A 21,868-nucleotide genomic window follows, 5' to 3' on the forward strand; every position below is an offset into this window, starting at 1 on the left:
TACTTAAAGAGGAAGAACAGTCTGTACTTTTATACTCTTTACACCTACCAGGTCAGTTACAGAGCATTAATCCATTAAAAATATCTCTTATTTTATTCATTTAAACCTGTCTCTTTAACTTTGCTTCATAATAAATACACTTAGATTCAATAAACTTGGATTTATTAACCTGATATTAGTCTTAACTGTGCAATGAGCTCCTGTTTTAACCTGGTTATTAAAGTCTGATTAGCTGCGATCTTCAGTTCGTCCTCTGTTCATATCCTCATGCATTTTCCTGTGACGTCTGCTTTGGCTGTTTGCAGTTTTGTTGTAAATTTGCAAACGGAGGGTAAATATTTGCTCCAGTCCAGTAAACTCCCCCTGAAGTCAAAGCCGTCATCCCTGTTGCTGAGCAGGAGACGCTGATCCTTCACTTTCCTCATATCTTATCTTATCTTCCCTCACTTTTACTACTTTACTGCTGTTGCCGTGGCGACATGCACCGCGGCCTCAGGCAGCCCGTCAGCATCCTGCCATTCCGATTGGCTGTCGGCGTCCTGTCACGGCAGACTGTCGAGTGTGCAGCTGAAAACTGTCTGAGGCTGTGATTGGTTGACAGATGGCTGATTCAGAGGAGATGGAAAGTGATGAAGCAGCGACACATGGAACCAGTGGACTCATCGTTTGTCAGTTCACCTCCATGGTCTCTTTTGTTTCTGTTTTGTCAGTGTGTGACACTTCGGTTTACACCAGCAACTCGTGGATTTATCCGTTTGCTTTCTGTCCATTCGATAAAAGACTCTGTCAACACGAGTCAATTATAGAGTCTGCACTGTTTCACCAAGAAAAACCTGATCATGTGTTTTGATGTCAACTGATGGAGATTCAAAGGTTTTTTTTTTTTTGTTTTTTTTTTTGTACTGTATATTCACTAGATACACAGGACATACAGAAAACTGGGATACCGTTTCTCGCTCATCTTGTTATTAAAGGCCATGCACTTTTTAAAACGGGTAAAAATGGAACAAGAATTAATTAAGTTCTATAAAGATTAAACTACTGTCATGGAAAAAATTATTAGACCATCAAAAGTCTCCAGAAACAATGGTTTTGCAATAAAGCACTAACTCCTGTGTAAATCATGTGATTAAAACAGACAGAAAAGAAAACATGGAATGCCTAAAAGCACTGTTTTTGTCAGTACGATGCCATAGGTATTGATGCAAGAACTGAAGTGATTTTGGTTATTATCAAGAAAAACATGGAAAATGAATAGATATCAGCTCTGAAATTAATCTCTTATGAGCTATTTTTATTGTCCAATATGTGATATTTGTCCGAACAAATGTACCTTTAGTTGTAACAGGCATTAAAATGAGCAAGAAATTGAAGAAAACAAGGGTGGTCTAATATTTTTTTTCCGCGACTATATAATAGAATATAAAGTGTATACATGAGTCTATTTACAGTGGCAGTGGTAGTGCAAAACAGTAACGGTTATGAGATGAGGTGGTGAATAATGGATCAAAACGGGAGCAGATATGACAGTTATAAAGGTTTTAAAGGCAGATAAAACCATAACCACAGAAACTAGATAATCTACAACTGAACAGCAACGGAAAAAATAATAATTCAGTTAAAGTTTAACTGAACATTGAGCTTTAGAGATGTTGTTTTTCTTCAAAGTCAGTATTTCCTGGTTTGCAGCCTCTATTATCCATCAGTGATGGCACAGGCAGATACTTACAGTTTGTAAAACAAGTTATCAGATAGGGATGTAGTATTTGAGATCTCAGAAAAAGAAGACTCAAGATGCAACACGATGAAAATGTCATAGCACATAAAATATGACATAAAAGTTGCAAAAAGATGCAAATGGTGAAAAAGTTGCAACAAGATGCAAATGATGTAAAAAAACAAAAAAAAAAAAAACACATGCAAATGTATAAAAAAAGAAACAAAATGCAAATTATGTAAAAGACGCAACAAGATACAAATGATATAAAAAAATGAAACAAAATGCAAATTATGTAAAAGACGCAACAAGATGCAAATGATCTATTTAAAAAATTCAACAAGATACAAATGTTGCAGCAATATGAAAATTACATAAAAAATGCAACAAGATAAAAATTGAGTAAAAAAAGTAACAAGATGCAAATGATATAAAAGGAGCAACAGGATAAAAATGATATAAAAAATGAAACAAAATGCAAATTATGTAAAAGACGCAGCAAGATGCAAATGATCTTTTTAAAAAAATGCAACAAGATACAAATGTTGCAGCAATATGAAAATTACATAAAAAATGCAACAAGATAAAAACTGAGTAAAAAAAGTAACAAGATGCAAATGATATAAAAGGAGCAACAGGATAAAAATGATATAAAAAATAAAAAACATAAGATGAAAATGAGATAAAAAATGCCACAAAATGCAAATGATACAAGATAAACGCAACAAGATGCAAATGATGTAAAAGCTGCAACAAGATTTTATTAAGGCCGCAACTGCATGCAAATATTGTAATGTTGCCTCTGAAATGAAGCAACAAGATGTGATTGAAATGTGGACTGTTTGGATAAAAATATTACGTTAACCTTTTAGGAATTACGACCATTTTAAAAAAGGTCAATTCATTTTCAGAGGATCAGAAGTAATAGGACAAACTAAGATTATTATAGAAGTGAGGAATGTTTTTAATACTTGGATGAAAAAATGATGCTTTTCCAGGTTTTTACTACAGCCGCTGTTCAGTCGTTGCTCTTTTGTGGATTTTTCTGCCTCCAGTTTAGTCAAAACGACCAAATTTGTGTCACCGTCCTGAATGTACATGTTTTTTATCGATGATGATGCTTCTACACATTAAACTTCCCAGAAATAATTAATAACCTTTGTCTTTTCTGTTTCAGCAAATCCAAAGAATGCAGCTTTAATGCAGGTAAAACCTTCTTTCGTGCTTTACGTTTTTCTCTAATCTTTATGTCTTAATATTGTATTTTTTTTCCTCTGATGTGCATTAAGATTCCACTTGGATTCCAGTTTTAGTCTTTTTAATGTTTTTATCACTAAGATACCCAGCAGCCATTAAAAGAAGCCCATTAAACTGAAGATCCATCTGCAGTTAGATTTACTAATGGATATTCTGACCATTATATGAAAAACCAAACATTTAACTTGGTTTTATTTTCTCTTCATTTCTTGCTTTTAATGGACGATGCATGAAAATAAGGAATATGTTAAACCCACTCTCCCAAATACACAATCTAATTTAAGAATGTAGAAAGTACGGAGTTAAAATGGAAAAATCCATCATGATAATTTAAAGTATTTCTTGTTCTTATCAGTCTGTATCAACATAAAGGTAGTCAAGCTAAGTGTATTGTCTTATGTTTATCTCTAAATATCCTGTTTTTGTCATTTTCATTTAAATTTTTGTTACAAAATTATAGTTTTTGTCTTAACTATAGTAATTCTGATTAGAAAACTACAACCCCCGCTTTGTTCACATTTGTTAAAATTTGGCCTCATACATAACTTCTGCTTTAAAGTATTTCATTTGAATAGAGTTGGAATTAATCAAATAAAGATACCAGATATTCCATACATTCATATCTGCGAATAAAATGAATGTGCAGATCAAGAGCCGGATCTAAAATTACTTAGCAAATGATTTTCATCAGACTAATCCATTAGATCGACCTTTCATAACCTTAGAGTGCAGACTTAAAATGGGTCATAGATGTGTTCGGATCACCAATTATCAGGTTAAAATACATGACAGTAATATATGTATATCTCCACTTGTAAATGTTGAAGCCAGGCCTCAGTTAAAAGACGTAATGAGACAAAAATTATGTAAAAAGGTAAAAATGATGTAAAAGACACAAGTTGAAAATGATGTAGAAAAAGTAAAAAATTTACATAAAAAAACAGACTTACAGACGCAGTTTGGGTCTTGAGGAGACACTGAATTTCTCTTTTTACTAGGTTTTATGAGTGGATGTCAGAACAATGCAGTCATTTTGCTGTGGTTTTTGTTGATTGTTTACTCTTAATGTTATTTTCTTGTGTCTCCTCCAGATGACGGCTATGTGAGGATGTTCCTCCGAGGTCGTCCCGTCACCATGCACCTCCCCGATGACCAGAGGGAGAGTTACAGCCTCGACCACAAGGTGGCGCTGCCCGACCGCAAGCTCAAACTGCAGTGGGTGTATCCTTCACAAAACTGTCTTTGTCAGCTCTGGACTGGTAGATTTAACCTAAATGTTGCTAAAAATCCATCCATTTACTTATTTAGAAGTGAAACAAACCTTCACTCCTTTGGAACCAGTGTCATTATAGATGTTAAATGTTGTTACCTGCTGGTCGTCTCCATCGTCAGCCATATTGTTCCCTAACGTACACATGCACCAGGTATGGTTACCGTGGTCGCGACTGCCGCTCCAACCTCTACCTGCTGCCGACTGGAGAGATCGTGTACTTCAACGCCTCCGTGGTGGTTCTGTACAACATCGAAGAGCAGCAGCAGAGACATTACCTGGGCCACAATGATGATGTCAAATGGTCAGATAACAAATCATTATATTTTACATTTCACATCAACAGTGAAAGATACCAGTGCACTGTATTAAAGAGATATCTACAAGGGATAGCATGCTAACCAGCTAGCCTCACACTATTCTGTTCATACCACTAGAGGGAGTAGTGAGTCAGTGTAGCCTCAAGGCTGCCCTCATATAGGATGAAGAGCAAGTAGATTCAAGAGGTTTTATTGTCATATTCACAGGAATAAGTATGAATAGACGAGGTGTATTAACAATAACTGGGAAAGAACACTATATAGGTACAGTATGTCTACAGCAGTGACTGATGGTCAGTGCCCTATGCATATGTTGTATCATTGCAAATGTACAGTATATTATATTGCATTGGCAACGCTAAGTAGTGTTGCTTTTTGGGTTGATGTCATCAGGTATTTGGAGAGGTAATACAGCCATGATTGGTGTCGACTGGATCAGGAACATGCTCTCCTCAGCTCTGATTATATTTTTCACTTCACATTATACATTGTGCCATATACGTCACAGTGCCATAGAAGTAATTTCTAGGTCTAAACAGTCTGTGACAGTGGAACCTAAATACTCATTTACTGTGAGTTCTCTCTTAAATAAGGAACCAATTAGAATTCAGAATGAGCTAAATTAATTTATTTAATTCAAAATACGATTAGTTTCTGCAGTCAGTGTTTTTACCTGAAATAGGCCGTGACTGTAATTGTCTTAAATACTGTTTCAGCTCCTGAACCATTTTACAGCACAGTATAGCTTCACTTCCTGCTCAGCTGTGTGTTGATACACAGTAAATCATGACTTTATTTACTTTTATCTGAACTGGACAGAACAGATAAAGGTCTGGCAATTGAAACATTAAGTATGAACATGTAAAACACTTCATAAAACTCTTATTCTATATCAGGGAAATCAATAAAGATCCATAATGTCAGCCTCATAGCATAATTGCCAAAGTCATATTTTTTCAGGTTATAGCCAATGATGAAAAGCAGTGTTAGGAGAGTAAAGTTATGCAGATATTACAGTTTGGTCAAAAATATTACTTAGGCAACTATGCTATGAGGCTAATAATAAGCTAACTAACATTACCTTATATGTTAATGTTATCAAGCACCAAACTGTGTTTTTTTTTTTTACCTTCAATCAGCCTTGTAGCTTTATTTTCCATCTTCATCCACTTCCTGTGCTTTCAATCATTTAATGTATAAAGTGGAGAGTAGAGTTATGCTATGAGGCTAACGATAAGCTAGCTAACATTAGCTAACATTACCAAGCACCAAACTTTTTTTTTTTTTTTTACCTTCAGTCAAGACTTGTAACTTTATTTTCCATCTTCATTCACTTCCTCTCCTTTTTATTATTTAATATAAAGTTGCATATAGTGGAGAGTAAAGTTATGCAGATATCACAGTTGGGCCAAAAATATGACTTTGGCAATTATGCTATTAGGCTAGCAACAAGCTAACTAACATTAGCTAATATGCTAATGTTATCAAACACCAAACTTTTTTTTTTTTACCTTCAATCAAGACTTGTAATTTTATTTTCCATCTTCATCCACTTCCTCTGCTTTTTATTATTTAGTATAAAGTCGTATATAGTGGAGAGACAATAAAGTTATGCAGATATCACAGTTTGTCCAAAAATATGACTTTGGCAATTATGCTATGAAGCTAACAAAAAGCTAAATAACATTAGCTAATATGCTAACATTATCAAGCACCAAACTTTGTCCTTTTTTTTTTTTTTTTTTTTTTTTTTTACCTTCAGTCAAGACTTGTAACTTTATTTTCCATCTTTATCCACTTCCTCAGCTTTTTATCATTTCATATGAAGTGGTAAAAAAACAACTGAATGTGTTTCATGGAGTCATAAACACAGAACTGCAACATACTGAGTACACAAATGAACAGAAGTGGACTGATAACAGGAAGTGACATCATGACATAGCCTCTCATTTTAACACATTATATTTTGATGAAGCAGAACAAATATTAACACAGACACATTTACCTTCTTCAGGATGTAAAATGTCTGTTTTATGATTAAATGGTGTTGTGTTAAGCTCTCAGCAAAGTGAACAGACTCATTTGACAAAAACAAATGTAATCTCCAGGTTTAGTTTAACTCTTGCTTTTGCTCCATGTATTTACTGTCATTTTTACTGAATACTGACTTGTAAATAATAGTCAGCCCTTTCATAAACAGGCTGTTTTAAGTCAGAAAAAGCCCCAGGCCTGGACTTAACCCTGAACCAGATCTTTGTTCTTGTTCTGTCTCTGATTACACTTTTATGACACACCTCACCCTCCCACAGGGAACCGAAAACATCTGAAAGCTGAAGAGACATGCTTCATGAAACGGTTTAGAGAAGAGGAATCCAACTAAATATATAATTATTGGTCACATCTTTAAATAATGAAGGCATGTGGGCCCTAAGAATAGATTTTAGAAACAATGAATCATGATTTCATCCTGATTTATGTCCTTTTTATCCAGATCCTGCCCACTGCTTTTTTTTTTTTTTTTTTTTTTGCCACTTACTTAAATAATTAAATTAAACTTTCAGCTCTTAATCCCATTTCTTTGTAATTTCATTTCCCACATTGAACAAAACAAAAACTGGATGCAGCCGACAGTGTTTGTCACTTCTTTTTCTTAGTTTACTTAATGCGTCGACTTCTTGAATGGGCTGTTGAGATGTAAACAAACTGAAGCCCAGATGCATGCTGGGAAAGCCACTCATCTCCACAGGGAACATTTGGGTTCTCCTTTCCCATGCTGTCATGTTATTATCCTTGTCTTCCTGCGATGAAAAGGCTCCTCTTTCAACCATTCTCTATTTTAGACTCAAAGTTGTCCTCTAAAACCGTTTTGGACGATAAATGCTCTGATCTTGTCTGTTTAAAGTCTTAAACGTCCTCTAATCTAATCACATTTGTAAACGTTAAGTCCTCAGCGGCGCTTTAATCTGGGGTTTTATGCTCTTTAAAAACATGAGGGGAAAGAGTTGAAGATGTAATAACATGATCATGTTTCTCTCATCGTAGCCTGACTGTGCATCCTGACATGGTTACCATAGCAACGGGGCAAGTGGCTGGAAACTCTAAAGATGGAAAGGTGATGCAAAAACCACACTTACATCCTCCCACAGAGGAAAAAAAAGTACCTCGAATTATAAAATGTTTAATTACTACAGAAGAAACCAGGTCTTTAATTGTATTAGATTTAGATTGTGTTTTGTCATTTTTGTTCTGTGTGCGGTGTTTTTCTGACCCTCTGTTGTCCTCCTCTTCAGCTTCTGGCTCCTCATATCCGGGTTTGGGACTCGGTGAGTCTCAACACGCTGCATGTGATTGGGATGGGAGTGTTCGACCGAGCCGTCACCTGCGTGGCCTTCTCCAAGTCGGTAAGAAACTCCACCCACCACGTCCTACACAGTTTACAAGGGTTCGAAGGTTCATCAAGGAGTTAGTAGTGGTTTAATCTGCACTTAATGTTGAATGAAAACATGATGATGGTGATGATGAGGATGATAATGTCATCCCAGGATTTTAATTTCTTTATACAGTACAGGCCAAAAGTTTGGACACACCTTCTCATTCTTCGCATTTTCTTTATTTTCATGACTATTTACATTGTAGATTCTCACTGAAGGCATCAAAACTATGAATGAACACATGTGGAATTATGTACTTAACAAAAAAGTGTGAAATAACTGAAAACATCTCTTATATTCTAGTTTCTTCAAAGTAGCCACCCTTAGCTCTGATGACTGCCTTGCACACCCTTGGCATTCTCTTGATGAGCATCAAGAGGTAGTCACCTGAAATGGTTTTCACTTCATAGCTGTGCCTTGTCAGGGTTACTTAGTGGAATTTCTTGCCTTATTGATGGGGTTGGGACCATCAGTTGTGTTGTGCAGAAGTCAGGTTGATGCACAGCTGACAGCCCTATTGGACAACTGTTAGAATACATATTATGGCGAGAACCAATCAGCTAAGTAAAGACAAACGAGTGGCCATCATTACTTTAAGAAATGAAGGTCAGTCAGTCTAGAAAATTTCAAAAACTTTGAATGTGTCCCCAAGTGCAGTCGCAAAAACCATCAAGCGCTCCAACGAAACTGGCTCACATGAGGACCGCCCCAGGAAAGGAAGACCAAGAGTCACCTCTGATGCTGAAGATAAGTTCATCTGAGTCACCAGCCTCAGAAATCGCAAATCAACAGCAGCTCAGAGTAGAGACCAGATGAATACCACACAGAGCTCTAGCAGCAGACACATCTCTATAACAACTGTTAAGAGGAGACTGCGTGAATCAGGCCTTCATGGTCAAATAGCTGCTAGGAAACCACTGCTCAGAAGAGGCAACAAACAGAAGAGATTTATTTGGGCCAAGAAACCCAAGGAATGGACATTAGACCAGTGGAAATCTGTGCTTTGGTCTGATGAGTCCAAATTTGAGATCTTTGGATCCAACCGCCGTGTCTTTGTGCGACGCAGAAAAGGTGAACGGATGGATGCTACATGCCTGGTTCCCACCATGAAGCATGGAGGGGGAGGTGTGATGGTGTGGGGGTGCTTTGCTGGTGACGCTGTTGGGGATTTATTCAAGATTGAAGGCAACCTGAATCAGCATGGCTACCACAGCATCCTGAAGTGACATGCCATTCCATCCGGTTTGCGTTTAGTTGGACCATCATTTATGTTTCAACAGGACAATGACCCCAAACACACCTCCAGGCTGTGTGAGGGATATTTGACCAAGAAGGAGAGTGATGGAGTGCTGCGCCAGATGACCTGGCCTCCACAGTCACCGGACCTGAACCCAATCGAGATGGTTTGGGGTGAGCTGGACCGCAGAGTGAAGGCAAAAGGACCAACAAGTGCTAAGCATCTCTGGGAACTTCTTCAAGACTGTTAGGAAACCATTTCAGGTGACTACCTCTGGAAGCTCATCAAGAGAATGCCAAGAGTGTGCAGAACAGTCATCAGAGCTAAGGGTGGCTACTTTGAAGAAACTAGAATATAAGAGATGTTTTCAGTTATTTCACACTTTTTTGTTAAGTACATAATTCCACATGTGTTCATTCATAGTTTTGATGCCTTCAGTGAGAATCTACAATGTAAATAGTCATGAAAATAAAGAAAATGCAAAGAATGAGAAGGTGTGTCCAAACTTTTGGCCTGTACTGTATATATTTTACCTTTTCCAATACTACTACTACTATTTCTTCTTCTTCTTCTTCTGCTTCTTCTTCTTCTGCTTCTTCTTCATCTTCTTCTGCTTCTGCTTCTGCTTCTGCTTCTCCTTCTCCTTCTCCTTCGTCGTCTTCTTCTTCTCTTCCTCCTCCTTTTTCTTCTTCTTCTTGTCCGTCTTCTCCTTCTCCTCCTTCCTCTTCTTTTTCTTCTTCTCCCTGTTCTTTTTCTTCTTCTCCTTTTTCTCCTCCTACTCATTGTACTTTCTTCTGAACATGCACTTATTCTTTTGTCATGTGTAAAAGCTCTTCATTTGTTCTGTCTTTTTAATTGTTGTAAATCTTTAATTTCAGAGATTTCACTTAGTTATGCAAAGGTTAAATGACATTCTTTGCTGATGTATGTAATTTATTGTTCATTAGGTTCAATTCTGTTCATGGATCATAGTAAAAGTTTTTCACAGCATGTTCTGTGTTTAGTTTTATGTGAAAATAAATTAGAATTAGAAATGGACTTAAAGTTATCATCCTCATATCATACTCATGTCAAACATTTTAACCTAATATAGTTCTAATTAAAATGTGACGTTCATTTGTGTTCTCTCCTCAGAACGGTGGTGCTTTCCTCTGTGCTGTGGACGACGCCAACGATCACATCCTGTCGGTCTGGAACTGGCAGAAGGAGAAGCAGCTGGCTGATGTGAAGGTACCTGAGAACATACAGAAAAACACTATTAGTTACTAAACTACAGCTTAAATAATGAATGAGTCCACACTAAGCAGAAGCTGTATTATACTTTTGCTTCTGCTCACTGTAGGATTGAGAAAAGTGTAGAAAAATAACTGAAGAGTGGAAGGTGACAGGTTTATTTCAGGGACCTCCCCTGGCTTTGTAATCACAACACAGTTATTCCTCTGGAAGCATTTCTTGCTTGATAAAAATCTAAATATAAATTGGTTATTTCTAGAAATATATTCATATAACGTGTTAATATGTGTATATGGCAAAGTTAAACAGTTTTGGAATCATATTTTGTCTTAAGTTTCATGTAAATGGGAAAAAAGTCATGAATTGTCTCCATGAATCTGTGTTAGGCTGAGATTTTTGTTGCATTTATCACCTGAAAAAAGTCTCTCTGGGGCGGTCGTGGTGGGTCATCCAATAACTGAAGGGTTGGCAGTTCAAATCTCGCTCTGTCCCTAGTCATATGCTGTTGTGTACTTGGGCAAGACACTTCCCCCACCTTGCCTCTAGTGCTGCTACTCACACTGGAGCATGTTGTGAATGTTAGGTGGTGGTCAGAGGGGCAGTTTGGCAGCTACACTTCCTGCTCTAGGGCAGCTGTGGCAACAAATGTAGTTTACCACCACCAGTCAGTCAGTGTGAACGTGTGAGTGAATGAATAATGAATCTGCTGTACGCGCTTTGAGTGTGTGTTAATAGAAAAGCACTATATAAATCCAATCTAATTATAAAACCTCGTGTAAGTGGGGAATGGGAAACTGAACTGAATCCAGCAGACTCCAATGATAAAAGCAGGAGTTTCATTTCACAGAAGCATCACCTCCATTGGTTTAATTGTAGTTTTGTGCTGTTTTTTGACGATTCAGTTCAGATTCTAATTGAGGAACGATATAACTGATTGAGGCAGTGTTTCTTTAAGGTAAAAGTACAGATTTTGTTAAAGGACACTGGTGGTTCTGTTAAGTTCACTTCCCCGAGTCCAACTATAGGACAATGAGAACCACACCTCTTATTATTAGACACTGTTTACATGGATTTTTGGTCGCCTCTGCATCAGCACCAGTCTGGTAGTGTACAGGAGCTCATGTTTTACCACCAGCATGACTCAAAAACATACTTTAATATGTTAAACTTCTAAACCTGTGAACCTCCTTCTGCTCTATGTTCATGCAGTGCTCCAACGAGTCTGTCCTGGGCGCCGTGTTCCATCCCATGGACGCCAACCTGATCGTCACCTGTGGAAAATCTCACATCAACTTCTGGACCATGGACGGAAACACCCTGACCAAGAGACAGGGCCTGTTCGAGGTAGGACAGGCATTTATTTCAGAATGAGAATACTTTATTAATCCCAGGGGGAAGTTATGGTGTGTTACAGTGGCTCCATTCAAGTAGAATGAAAAGTAGTAGGAAAGAAATTATTTAGATAGATAGATAGATAGATAGATAGATAGATAGATAGATAGATAGATAGATAGATAGATAGATAGATAGATAGATAGATAGATAGATAGATAGATAGATAGATAGATAGATAGATAGATAGATAGATAGATAGATAGATAGATATTAAAAGACTCTTAAGACAGTTTGTACAATATGTACTAGACACTTTATTATCAATATGATAATTAAAAGAAATATACATAAATAAGTGTACAAAACTATTGTACACTTATTAATGTATATTTCTTTAATTCAATACAATTAATTAATAATTTAATCAATCATTAAGTTATTTAATGCTGATTCTAATGATACTCTAATCTAAGAACATCACGGGGGTCCCCCAAGGCTCTGTGTTGGGCCCCCTCCTTTTTGCCATATACACCACCTCACTCGGTCAGATCATCCACTCACACGGCTTCTCATATCATTGCTATGCTGATGATACCCAGCTCTATCTGTCATTCCCACCTGATGACTCCACAGTCTCAGTGCGGATCTCAGATTGTCTCTCTGACATATCTGCATGGATGAAAGCCCATCACCTTCAGCTGAACCTGTCCAAAACTGAACTGCTGGTCTTCCCAGCTAAGCCAACCATACAGCAGGACATCTCCATCACTACTGACTCCATACCTCTGGCTCCTACCAGTGTAGTACGTAACTTGGGAGTCATGATTGATAATCAGTTGACCTTCACGGATCACGTTGCCTCTGTCACCCGATCATGCCGTTTCACTCTGTTCAACCTAAGAAAGATCAGGCCATACCTAACCGAACAGGCCACCCAGCTCCTGGTGCAGACTATGGTTATCTCCCGCCTTGACTACTGCAATGCTCTTCTAACGGGCCTCCCAGCTTGTGTTGTCAAACCACTACAGATGGTCCAGAATGCAGCAGCGCGTCTGGTCTTCAATCAGCCTAAAAGGGCATATGTCACCCCCTTACTCATTGAGTTACACTGGCTACCCATAGCTGCCCGCATCAAATTCAAATCTTTAATCCTAGCCTACAAAATTCTCCGTGGGTCTGCTCCTGTCTACTTAGGTGCACTAATAAAAGCTTATGTCGCCCCACGACCACTCCGCTCATCTGGGGAACGTAGTCTGGTGGTCCCCAGACCTTGTACAAGACAATCCAGGCTCTTTTCATGGGTCGTTCCACGTTGGTGGAACGCTCTACCAAGTGCTACAAGAACAGAGTCATCCCTGCCTATCTTCAAAAAGCTCCTGAAGACCCAGCTCTTCCGAGAGCACCTCCTGTCCTAGCACTTTCAAACATTCCATTTTAAATATTCTAATAAGGTTTTTCCCAGGACAACCACAGATTCTTTCACGATTATCTCTGGACCTGCTGCGGTGGTCCGGCCTCTTCCCTGCCCTCATCATCACCACTCACTTATCCTCAACCGCCTCCATGTGTCTCCCCCTACTCCCCCCTTCTCCCCCTCTCCCCCAGTCCCTATCTCTATCGCTCTCTCTTTTTCCCCTTCTCTACTCTCTCTCTTTAACCCCAACTGGTCAAGGCAGACGGCCATCCTCCAGGAGTCTGGGTCTGCTCCAGGTTTCTGCTGTTAAAGGGAAGTTTTTCCTCGCCACTGTCACCAGTCACAAGTGTTTGCTCCAGGAGGATTCTGTTGGGTTTCTGTAGAATTGACTTAGAGTCTGGTTTTGACCAACTCTATATATAAAATGTCAAGAGATAACTTTTTTGTGATCTGGCGCTATATAAATAAAATTTGATTGATTGAGTGATTTAATTGGTTTTCCCCTGTAAGTCGCTTTGGAAAAAAGCGTCTGCCAAATGCGTAAACATAAGAACATACAGTCACAGAAAATACTAGAAAAGCACTCGGAGAGCGCAGACCTCCAGCAAGGCAGTTCAGTCCCCCCGACCTCACCCCACTGATCACCACTCAAATTTAATCATTGGTTCCTTATACCAGTATCAACATTTCCTGAAAATTTCATCAAAATCCGTCCCTAACTTTTTCAGTTATGTTGCTAACTAACCAACAAACAATCAAATAAACCCTGGCAAAAACCATAACCTCCTTAGCGGAGGTAATTATTAGATATCAAAAGTCATCAAAAACAATGGTTATGCAATCAAGTACTAACTCCTGTGTGTATCATGTGACTAAAACAGACAGGAAAGAAAACATGGAATGCCTAAAAGCACTGTTTTTGTCAGTACAATGCCATAGATATTGATGGAGGAACTGAAGGGATTTTGGTTATTATCAAGAAAACATGGAAAATGGATAGATATCAGCTCTGAAATTAAACTAATATGAGCTATTTTTGGTGTTGTCATTATATTTGTCCAAACCAATGTACCTTTAGTTGTACCAGGCATTAAAATGAACAAGAAATTGAAGAAAAAAAGGGTGGTCTAATAATTTTTTCCGCGACTGTTTTATCTTCAGTTATCCCCTGTGTGAAGGTGAATGTGATGAATTCTGCCTTCATTAAGGTTATGATGTTAAGCGTACATTTAAACAGTGTTGGTTTGTGTCGTTAACGTTTGTTTAATTCTCTCTAGAAACACGAGAAACCGAAGTACGTGTTGTGTGTGGCGTTTGCTGAGAATGGAGACGCCATCACTGGAGATTCCAGCGGAAACATCTACATCTGGGCCAAAGGTAAATCTGAACATCTCACACACATCTCCAAACCTTTAGTTACTGGTATTAAGTTCTCAGTCAGTTTGGACCAGAAACATAGAAATGAAACAGTTCTAGTTTATTGCTTTTGTATTTTCAAGACTCTTCTCAATCTAGTTTAAATACAAAAATACAAATATTAGAAGTGCATTAAAAGTATTTCTCCTCTTTGCCTCAGGTTTTCTTTTACTGGAAGCTTAAAGTATTACATATATTATTGATAATATACTGTCAAATCAATCAAATAGATGTGATTCTCACTGAAGCGCATTGATACTATCCATCATAATGCTGACCTCCAGGAGGTTGATGGTATCTGTAATTATCACATGAATGTAACTGACACTAATGTAAAACCCCACTAACCTTCTGTGTGCTCTGATTGGCTGTGCTCTGTGATTGACAGGTGGTAACCGTATCAGTCAGGTGGTTTCCGGAGCCCACGAGGGAGGGATTTTCTCGGTGTGTGTCCTGAAGGACGGCACCATGGTGTCGGGAGGAGGGAAGGACCGGAAGGTGGTGCTGTGGGACCGAGACTACAGGAAACAGTCTGAGATGGAGGTGAGAGGACGTGGACTCTAAAACCAAGAGAGTTTACATCGTGTAGATTCATACTGAGTGTTAAGTGTGTTGTGTGCAGGTGGGGGAGTCCTTTGGTCCTGTTCGGGCTCTGGCTGAAGGGAAACAAGGAGAACTCTTCGTAGGAACCACCAAGAATGCGATCATTAAAGCATCTTTCCCTGATACGCTCACTGCTATTGTACAGGTGCAGACACAACACACAACACACAATGGTTTTTATGGAAGTCATTTGAAGCTGCAGTTCTTTTTTGGTGCTACTGAGCAAATATCAATGTGCACACCATGTCTATGTGCATCCATACTGTAAATATGTATAAATTATTTAAATTTAAAGCAAAATTTATATAAATATTCATATAAATAGCAGATTTTTTTTCTTTTTCTCTTTATATTTTTCATGTTTCGCTCTATATTTTCAACTGATCTTATCTTAAATACACCCTAATGTAATCAACAACAGTAAAATTAAAACTATCCAACGAAATATTAATTAAAATTGACCCTATCTTTACTTGCTAAAACTTTCATTTCTGCATAAATTTCAGGGTAATGACTCTTGTATTTACTTTAATATTTACTTGTTATTAAATGCACATTAAAGGTGGTTTATCATATTTACAACTATAGAAACACTTAATTTCTATGCTTGTCAAGAATTATCTTATCTTATCTTAAATACACCCTAATGTAATCAACAGTAAAATTAAAACTATCCAACGAAATATTAATTAAAATTGACCCTATCTTTATTTGCTAAAACTTTCAATTCTGCATACATTTCAGGACGATGACTCTTGTATTTACTTTAATATTTACTTATTATTAAATGCACATTAAAGGTGGTTTATCATATTTACAACTACAGTAACACTTCATTTCTATGCTTTTCAAGAATTATCTTATCTTAGCTTAGCTTAGCTTAGCTTAGTTTAGCTTAGCTACACCCTAATGTAATCAACAACAGCAAAATTAAAACTACCCAACAAAATATAAATGAAAATTGACCCTATCTTTACTAGCTAGAACTTTCATTTCTACATAAATTTCAGGGTAATGACTCTTGTATTTACTTTAATATTTACTTATTATTAAATGCACATTAAAGGTGGCGTATCATATTTACAACTATAGTAACACTTCATTTCTAGGCTTTTCAAGAAGTATCTTATCTTAGCTTATCTTAGCTTAGCTTAGCTTAGCTTAACTTAAATACACCCTAATGTAATCAACAACTGCAAAATTAAAACTACCCAACAAAATATAAATGTAAATTGACCTTATGTTTACTCACTAGAACTTTCATTTCTACATAAATTTCAGGATAATGTCTTTTGGTGCTTCAGTCTTAGTGATTTACATATCATTAAATGCACATTAAAGGTGGTTTATCACATTTACAACTACAGTAACACTTCATTTCTATGCTTCTCAAGAATTATCTTATCTTTTCTTATCTTATCTTATCTTATCCCTTAATTCCTTTTCATCATATTGTAAATTAAAAAAACAAGATTTCTGCACCCACCCTATGCAGGATTTAGTCCCATCAAAAGTCCATTAGGGGGTTAAATAGTATGTGACTGACAGCTGTGACTACCAGTCAGTGATCAGGCTCAGTCATAGACACTAACCCAGTCCATGTGATGTGTTCCAGGGTCACACCGATGAGCTGTGGGGTCTGGACGTCCATCCCACCATGGAGCAGTTCGTCACCTGCTCTCAGGATCGACACGTTCACCTCTGGGACACCAACTCCCATCAGCCCCTCTGGACCAAAACCATTGAGGTGAACAGTGCAGGAGTTAAACATTATATAATACTGACCTGAAATGGTGACTTCTGAAACTAATGAAAACCCTCTGTGCTCCAGGATCCAGGCAGGTCTGCAGGTTTCCATCCTAGTGGGTCTGTTCTGGCTGTGGGGACCATGACTGGACGGTGAGATGTCAAAGATTTCACTCTTCAAAGTCACCAAACAGTGGACTTCCTGTTGGGTTTAGTGTATGGGTCCTGGATGGTTTTTATAGGTCTGGACCTGATACATGAGTCCATCAAATCTGATTCCAAACGTCTTGGTGATATTTCAAGTAGGGGCGTCATTATTTATTATGGTGAAAATACTGGTTGGACTCATTTCAAATTTTTTATGTAGCCTCCTTGGGACAATGTCTACAAAGTTCGTTCACAGTTTTCACATATTTTGATATTTGTATTTTTGATGAATTTTTGAATTATTAATGGTTTGCTTATAATGGCCCATATTTTGGTGTCTTATAGCACGGAAATGGTTACAGATATCAATTTAGTTACTATTGAGCACTGCTAGGAAGTCATATATGGACTTTAATTTAGATCCATGATGTTTGACCTTCGGTGACCTTGAAGGGTCAAATGTAAGGTCCCTCAACGTCTACGTTTCAACAGTCTTCTCTGAAACTACTGGTTAGATTCATTTCAATTTTTTTATGTAGCTTTCTTGGGACAATGTCTACAAAGTTTGGTCACAGTTTTCAAAAATATTGATATTTGAATTTCTGACGAATTTCTTGAAATATTAAAAATTGGCCTTCACTTATAATGGTCCATATTTTGATGGCTTATAGCACGGAAATGGTTACAGATATCAATATAGTTACTATTGAGCACTGGTAGGAAGTCATATATGGACTTTCATTTGGATCCATGATGTTTACCTTGAGTGACCTTGAAGGGTCAAACTCAAGGTCCCCCAGTGTCTAGATTTCACCAATCTTGTCTGAAACTACTAGTTGGATTCATTTCATATGTTTTATGTGTTGTCCTCAGGACAATGTCTTCAAAGTTTGGTCATAGTTTTCAAAAATCCTGATGTTTGAATTTCTGACGAATTTTTTGAAATATTAAAAAATGGCCTTTACTTATAATGGTCCATATTTTGATGGCTTATAGCACGGAAATGGTAACAGATATCAATATAGTTACTGCTGAGTACTGATAGGAAGTCATATATTGACTTTAATTTTGTTCGTGAGTGATCTTGAAGGATCAAATTCAAGGTCCTCCAATGTCTAGATTTCAACAAGCTTCTCCGAAACTACTAGTCGGACTCATTTCAAATTTTTTATTTATCTTCTTTGGGACAATGTCTACAAAGTTTGGTCACAGTTTTCAAAAAACTTAATGTTTGAATTTCTAACTAATTTTTGAAATATTCGCCTTTACTTACAATGTCTGTATTTTGGCGGCTTATAGCACAGAAGTGGTTACAGATATCAATATAGTTACTGTTGAGCATTGATAGGAAGTCATATATGGACTTTCATTTGGATCCATGATCTTTGACCTTGAGTGACTTTGAAGTGTCAAACTCAACGTCCCCCAATGTCTAGATTTCAACAATCTTCTCTGAAACTACTAGTTGGATTCATTTCATTTGTTTTATGTGTCTTCCTTGGGACAATGTCTACGAAGTTTGGTCACAGTTTTCAGAAATGTTGATGTTCTAATTTTTTTTTTTTTTTTTTTTTTTTACGAATTTTTGAAACATTAGAAATTGGCCTTTACTTATAATGGTCCAAATTTTGATGGCTTATAACATGTAAATGATTACAGATATTAATATAGTTACTGCTGAGCACTGATAGAAGTCATATATAGACTTTGATTGAATTAGTTGCATCATCCTCCAGTGAAAGTACTGCCCACTTCTATTGAGAGATTGATCTCCTGTATCAACACCACAGGACTCTAACATAGAACCTGACAACCTCACAAAATCAACTTGTTATTGATTCTTGATAGAACATGCCGGTTTTTGTAGAGGAGCCATTTTTGGATATTCATGCCCAAGATGCTTTAAATACAAACATTTTCTGCCCCTTTTTAGAGTTTTTGACTGGCATTAGCATCTCAAAATGTAATTCTTAAGAATAATAAAAGTCTTTATAGATAGCACAGAACATTAAAGAACATGAATAAGTAATGAAAACACCCTGCGTCCAAACATTAGATGGTGAAATCCCTGTGATAAGGCGGACCGTTCTGTTTTGCAGGTGGTTGGTGCTGGACACTGACACTCGGGATCTTGTTTCTATGCACACCGACGGCAATGAGATCATCTCCAACATCAAGTACTCTCCAGGTATAACACTCCACCTCTGTCTAAAGCACTTAAACACACCACTGTCTGAACACGAGTCTGAAACATGAGCTCCCTGTGTCTTTAGATGGAAACTTCCTGGCTGTTGCTTCACACGACAACTTTGTTTACATCTACGCTGTGACGGAGAACGGACGGAAGTACAGCCGCGTGGGCAAATGCACCGTAAGCATCCGTTATGTCAGACGTATTTACAGGAACCACAGAGTCACATTTCTGTTTGTCTAAGCTTGATTGTGTTGAATGAATGAAGCCCACATTTACCTTATTGTGGTCTGTTCTTCAGGGCCACTCCAGCTTCGTCACCCATCTGGACTGGTCCAGTGACAGCCAGCATCTGGTCACCAACTCAGGAGACTACGAGATCCTCTTTTGTAGGTCTTTTCTGTTTCCTCTGGTCTGATAGAGCAGCAGGTCCCTCATGTTTTCTGCACATGTAGAGAGTTAGGATGAAGACAGGAAAGCTAATGAAAATCAACGCCACACATGAAAACAGGTTTTTATCTCACTAGCTACTGTGAAGGCGCTGTGTCCGGGGACGTCTTCGTTAGCAGTTTCTTCAAATGTCTTCTCTAACGAAACTACTAGTCAGATTCATTTCAAATTTTTTATGTAGTTTCCTTGTGTCAATGTCTACAAAGGTCATTGACAGTTTTGAGAAATTTTGATTTTGAATTTCTGATAAATTTTTGAAATACAGAAAAAATTGCCTTTACTTATAATGGTCCATATATTGATGGTTTATAACATGGAAATGGTTAGAGATATCAATATAGTTACTATTGAACACTGATAGGAAGTAATATATGGACTTTGATTTGGGGTCATGACCTTTAACCTTGAGTGACCTTGAAGGGTAAAACTCAAAGTCACCAATGTGTAGATTTCATCAATCTTGTTCCTTGAAACTACTGGTTGGGTTCAAATTTTATATGTTTATATGTGGCTTATTTGAGACAATGTCTACAAAGTTTGTTCACAGTTTTGAGAAATTTTGATTTTTGAATATTTGACAAATTTTTTTAAATATTAAAATTTTGCATTTACTTGTAATGGTCCATATTTTGATGGTTTATAACATATAAATGGTTAGAGATATCAATATAGTTCCTATTGATCACTGATAGAAGTCAAATATAGACTTTGACTGAATTAGTTGAGTTCTCCTCCAGTGAAAGTACAGCCCACTTCTACTGGGAGATTGATCTCCTGCATCAGGACCACAGGACTCTAACATAGCAGTAGAACCTGACAACCTCACAAACTCAAAAGTATTGATTCTTAATAGAACATCCCAGTCAAATACAGGGACATTGGTCCTATTTTCAATACTGTAGTGCACTTAAAGGTTGGGTCATTGTTATTAGAAATACCAGTGCCAGTTATAAGACGTTATAACTGTTTGTGAATTCCAGGGACATCCAGTGGTAAACATGTGACCAACATGGACACCGTCCGTAACATTGAATGGGCCACGTCCACCTGCACTCTGGGCTTCAATACCTTTGGTAGGTTTTAAATTCTTCTACAGATGTGAATGTTTTCATGTTCACTGTATGGACAAAAGGGGGAGGGGGAATGTGAGAGCGAATGAATAATGGGTCAATAATGTAAAGTGCTTTGGGTGCCTAGAAATAAAAAGCACTATAGAAATCCAATCCATTATTATTATTTTTATTATTATTATTATTATTATTATTATTATTATTATTATTATTATTGGGATGTGTTGAACTCAGGTGTTACTTTTCTAACAGGGGTCTGGGATACAAAACAATAATGACAAATGTCATAATCTACTTTTATTTTAGGATAAATATCATTGCATTGGTTAGTTTGGTTTAAATTGTTATCTTTGCTTCCAAAATGTCTCAGAGATGGTTTTTCCTTCATTTCTTTTCACACTGATTTTTTTTTTTATCCATGACTATGATTTAAAGTGTTCAACCTCTAAATTTTTAAAACATTTTCATGCTCTGACTGTAAATAATAATTTTCTACCACAAGTAACCATCTACTTTCTTCACATCTTTCCTAAGAAGAAAAATCTCCCATTAAACTTTAAGGGAATATTAATGTTTTTATCTCAAATCAGCAAGAGCAGGACGTCTTATGAGCTTTAAAATCATAGTTATGGATAAAAAAACAAAACAAAATCAATGTTGAGAGAAATCTCTGAGACATTTTGGAAGCAAAGACAACAATTTAAAGCAAACTAACTGATAGAAAAATTCTGTGATATACTCTGAGACAAAAGACGGAGTCACTGGATTCAGGAATTAGAATTACTCGCAAGGAGTCAAGTACATACTTTGAGATGCAGCAGTTGACTGACTGTCAACAGGAAGTGTAAGATCTTATGAAAGAACATGAGTATTACAATCATTGGACCAAGTGTACAAATATTATGACGATCAAGTTCACCATTGGCCTAGGTATTCAAAACACGGTGATGCATGGGTTCAGTGACCGCGTTTGTACTCTTCCCCCACCTGCCCCATGGCCTGGTCTTCTCAAGGGCAGCAGCCCACTCTGG

The 21,868-nt window shown here is 37.3% G+C and overlaps 1 protein-coding gene across 2 annotated transcripts in view; it reads left to right on the forward strand.

Moving 5' to 3' along the window:
* Window positions 1–21,868, forward strand: part of eml2 (EMAP like 2) — a 67,790-nt gene that overhangs the window by 41,970 nt on the left and 3,952 nt on the right. For both annotated transcript variants that reach the window (XM_030151949.1, XM_030151950.1), the window contains exons 5-20: window positions 2,895–2,923; window positions 4,066–4,195; window positions 4,399–4,548; window positions 7,607–7,676; window positions 7,855–7,965; window positions 10,367–10,462; window positions 11,675–11,809; window positions 14,492–14,591; window positions 15,019–15,173; window positions 15,253–15,378; window positions 16,849–16,980; window positions 17,065–17,132; window positions 19,226–19,314; window positions 19,400–19,497; window positions 19,619–19,706; window positions 20,748–20,840. In XM_030151949.1, the coding sequence (XP_030007809.1) occupies window positions 2,895–2,923; window positions 4,066–4,195; window positions 4,399–4,548; window positions 7,607–7,676; window positions 7,855–7,965; window positions 10,367–10,462; window positions 11,675–11,809; window positions 14,492–14,591; window positions 15,019–15,173; window positions 15,253–15,378; window positions 16,849–16,980; window positions 17,065–17,132; window positions 19,226–19,314; window positions 19,400–19,497; window positions 19,619–19,706; window positions 20,748–20,840 (1,670 nt within the window). The remainder of the gene's footprint in view (window positions 1–2,894; window positions 2,924–4,065; window positions 4,196–4,398; window positions 4,549–7,606; window positions 7,677–7,854; window positions 7,966–10,366; window positions 10,463–11,674; window positions 11,810–14,491; window positions 14,592–15,018; window positions 15,174–15,252; window positions 15,379–16,848; window positions 16,981–17,064; window positions 17,133–19,225; window positions 19,315–19,399; window positions 19,498–19,618; window positions 19,707–20,747; window positions 20,841–21,868) is intronic.

The sequence above is a fragment of the Sphaeramia orbicularis genome, chromosome 13, assembly GCF_902148855.1.
Source record: "Sphaeramia orbicularis chromosome 13, fSphaOr1.1, whole genome shotgun sequence".
Taxonomy (NCBI): Eukaryota; Metazoa; Chordata; class Actinopteri; order Kurtiformes; family Apogonidae; genus Sphaeramia; species Sphaeramia orbicularis.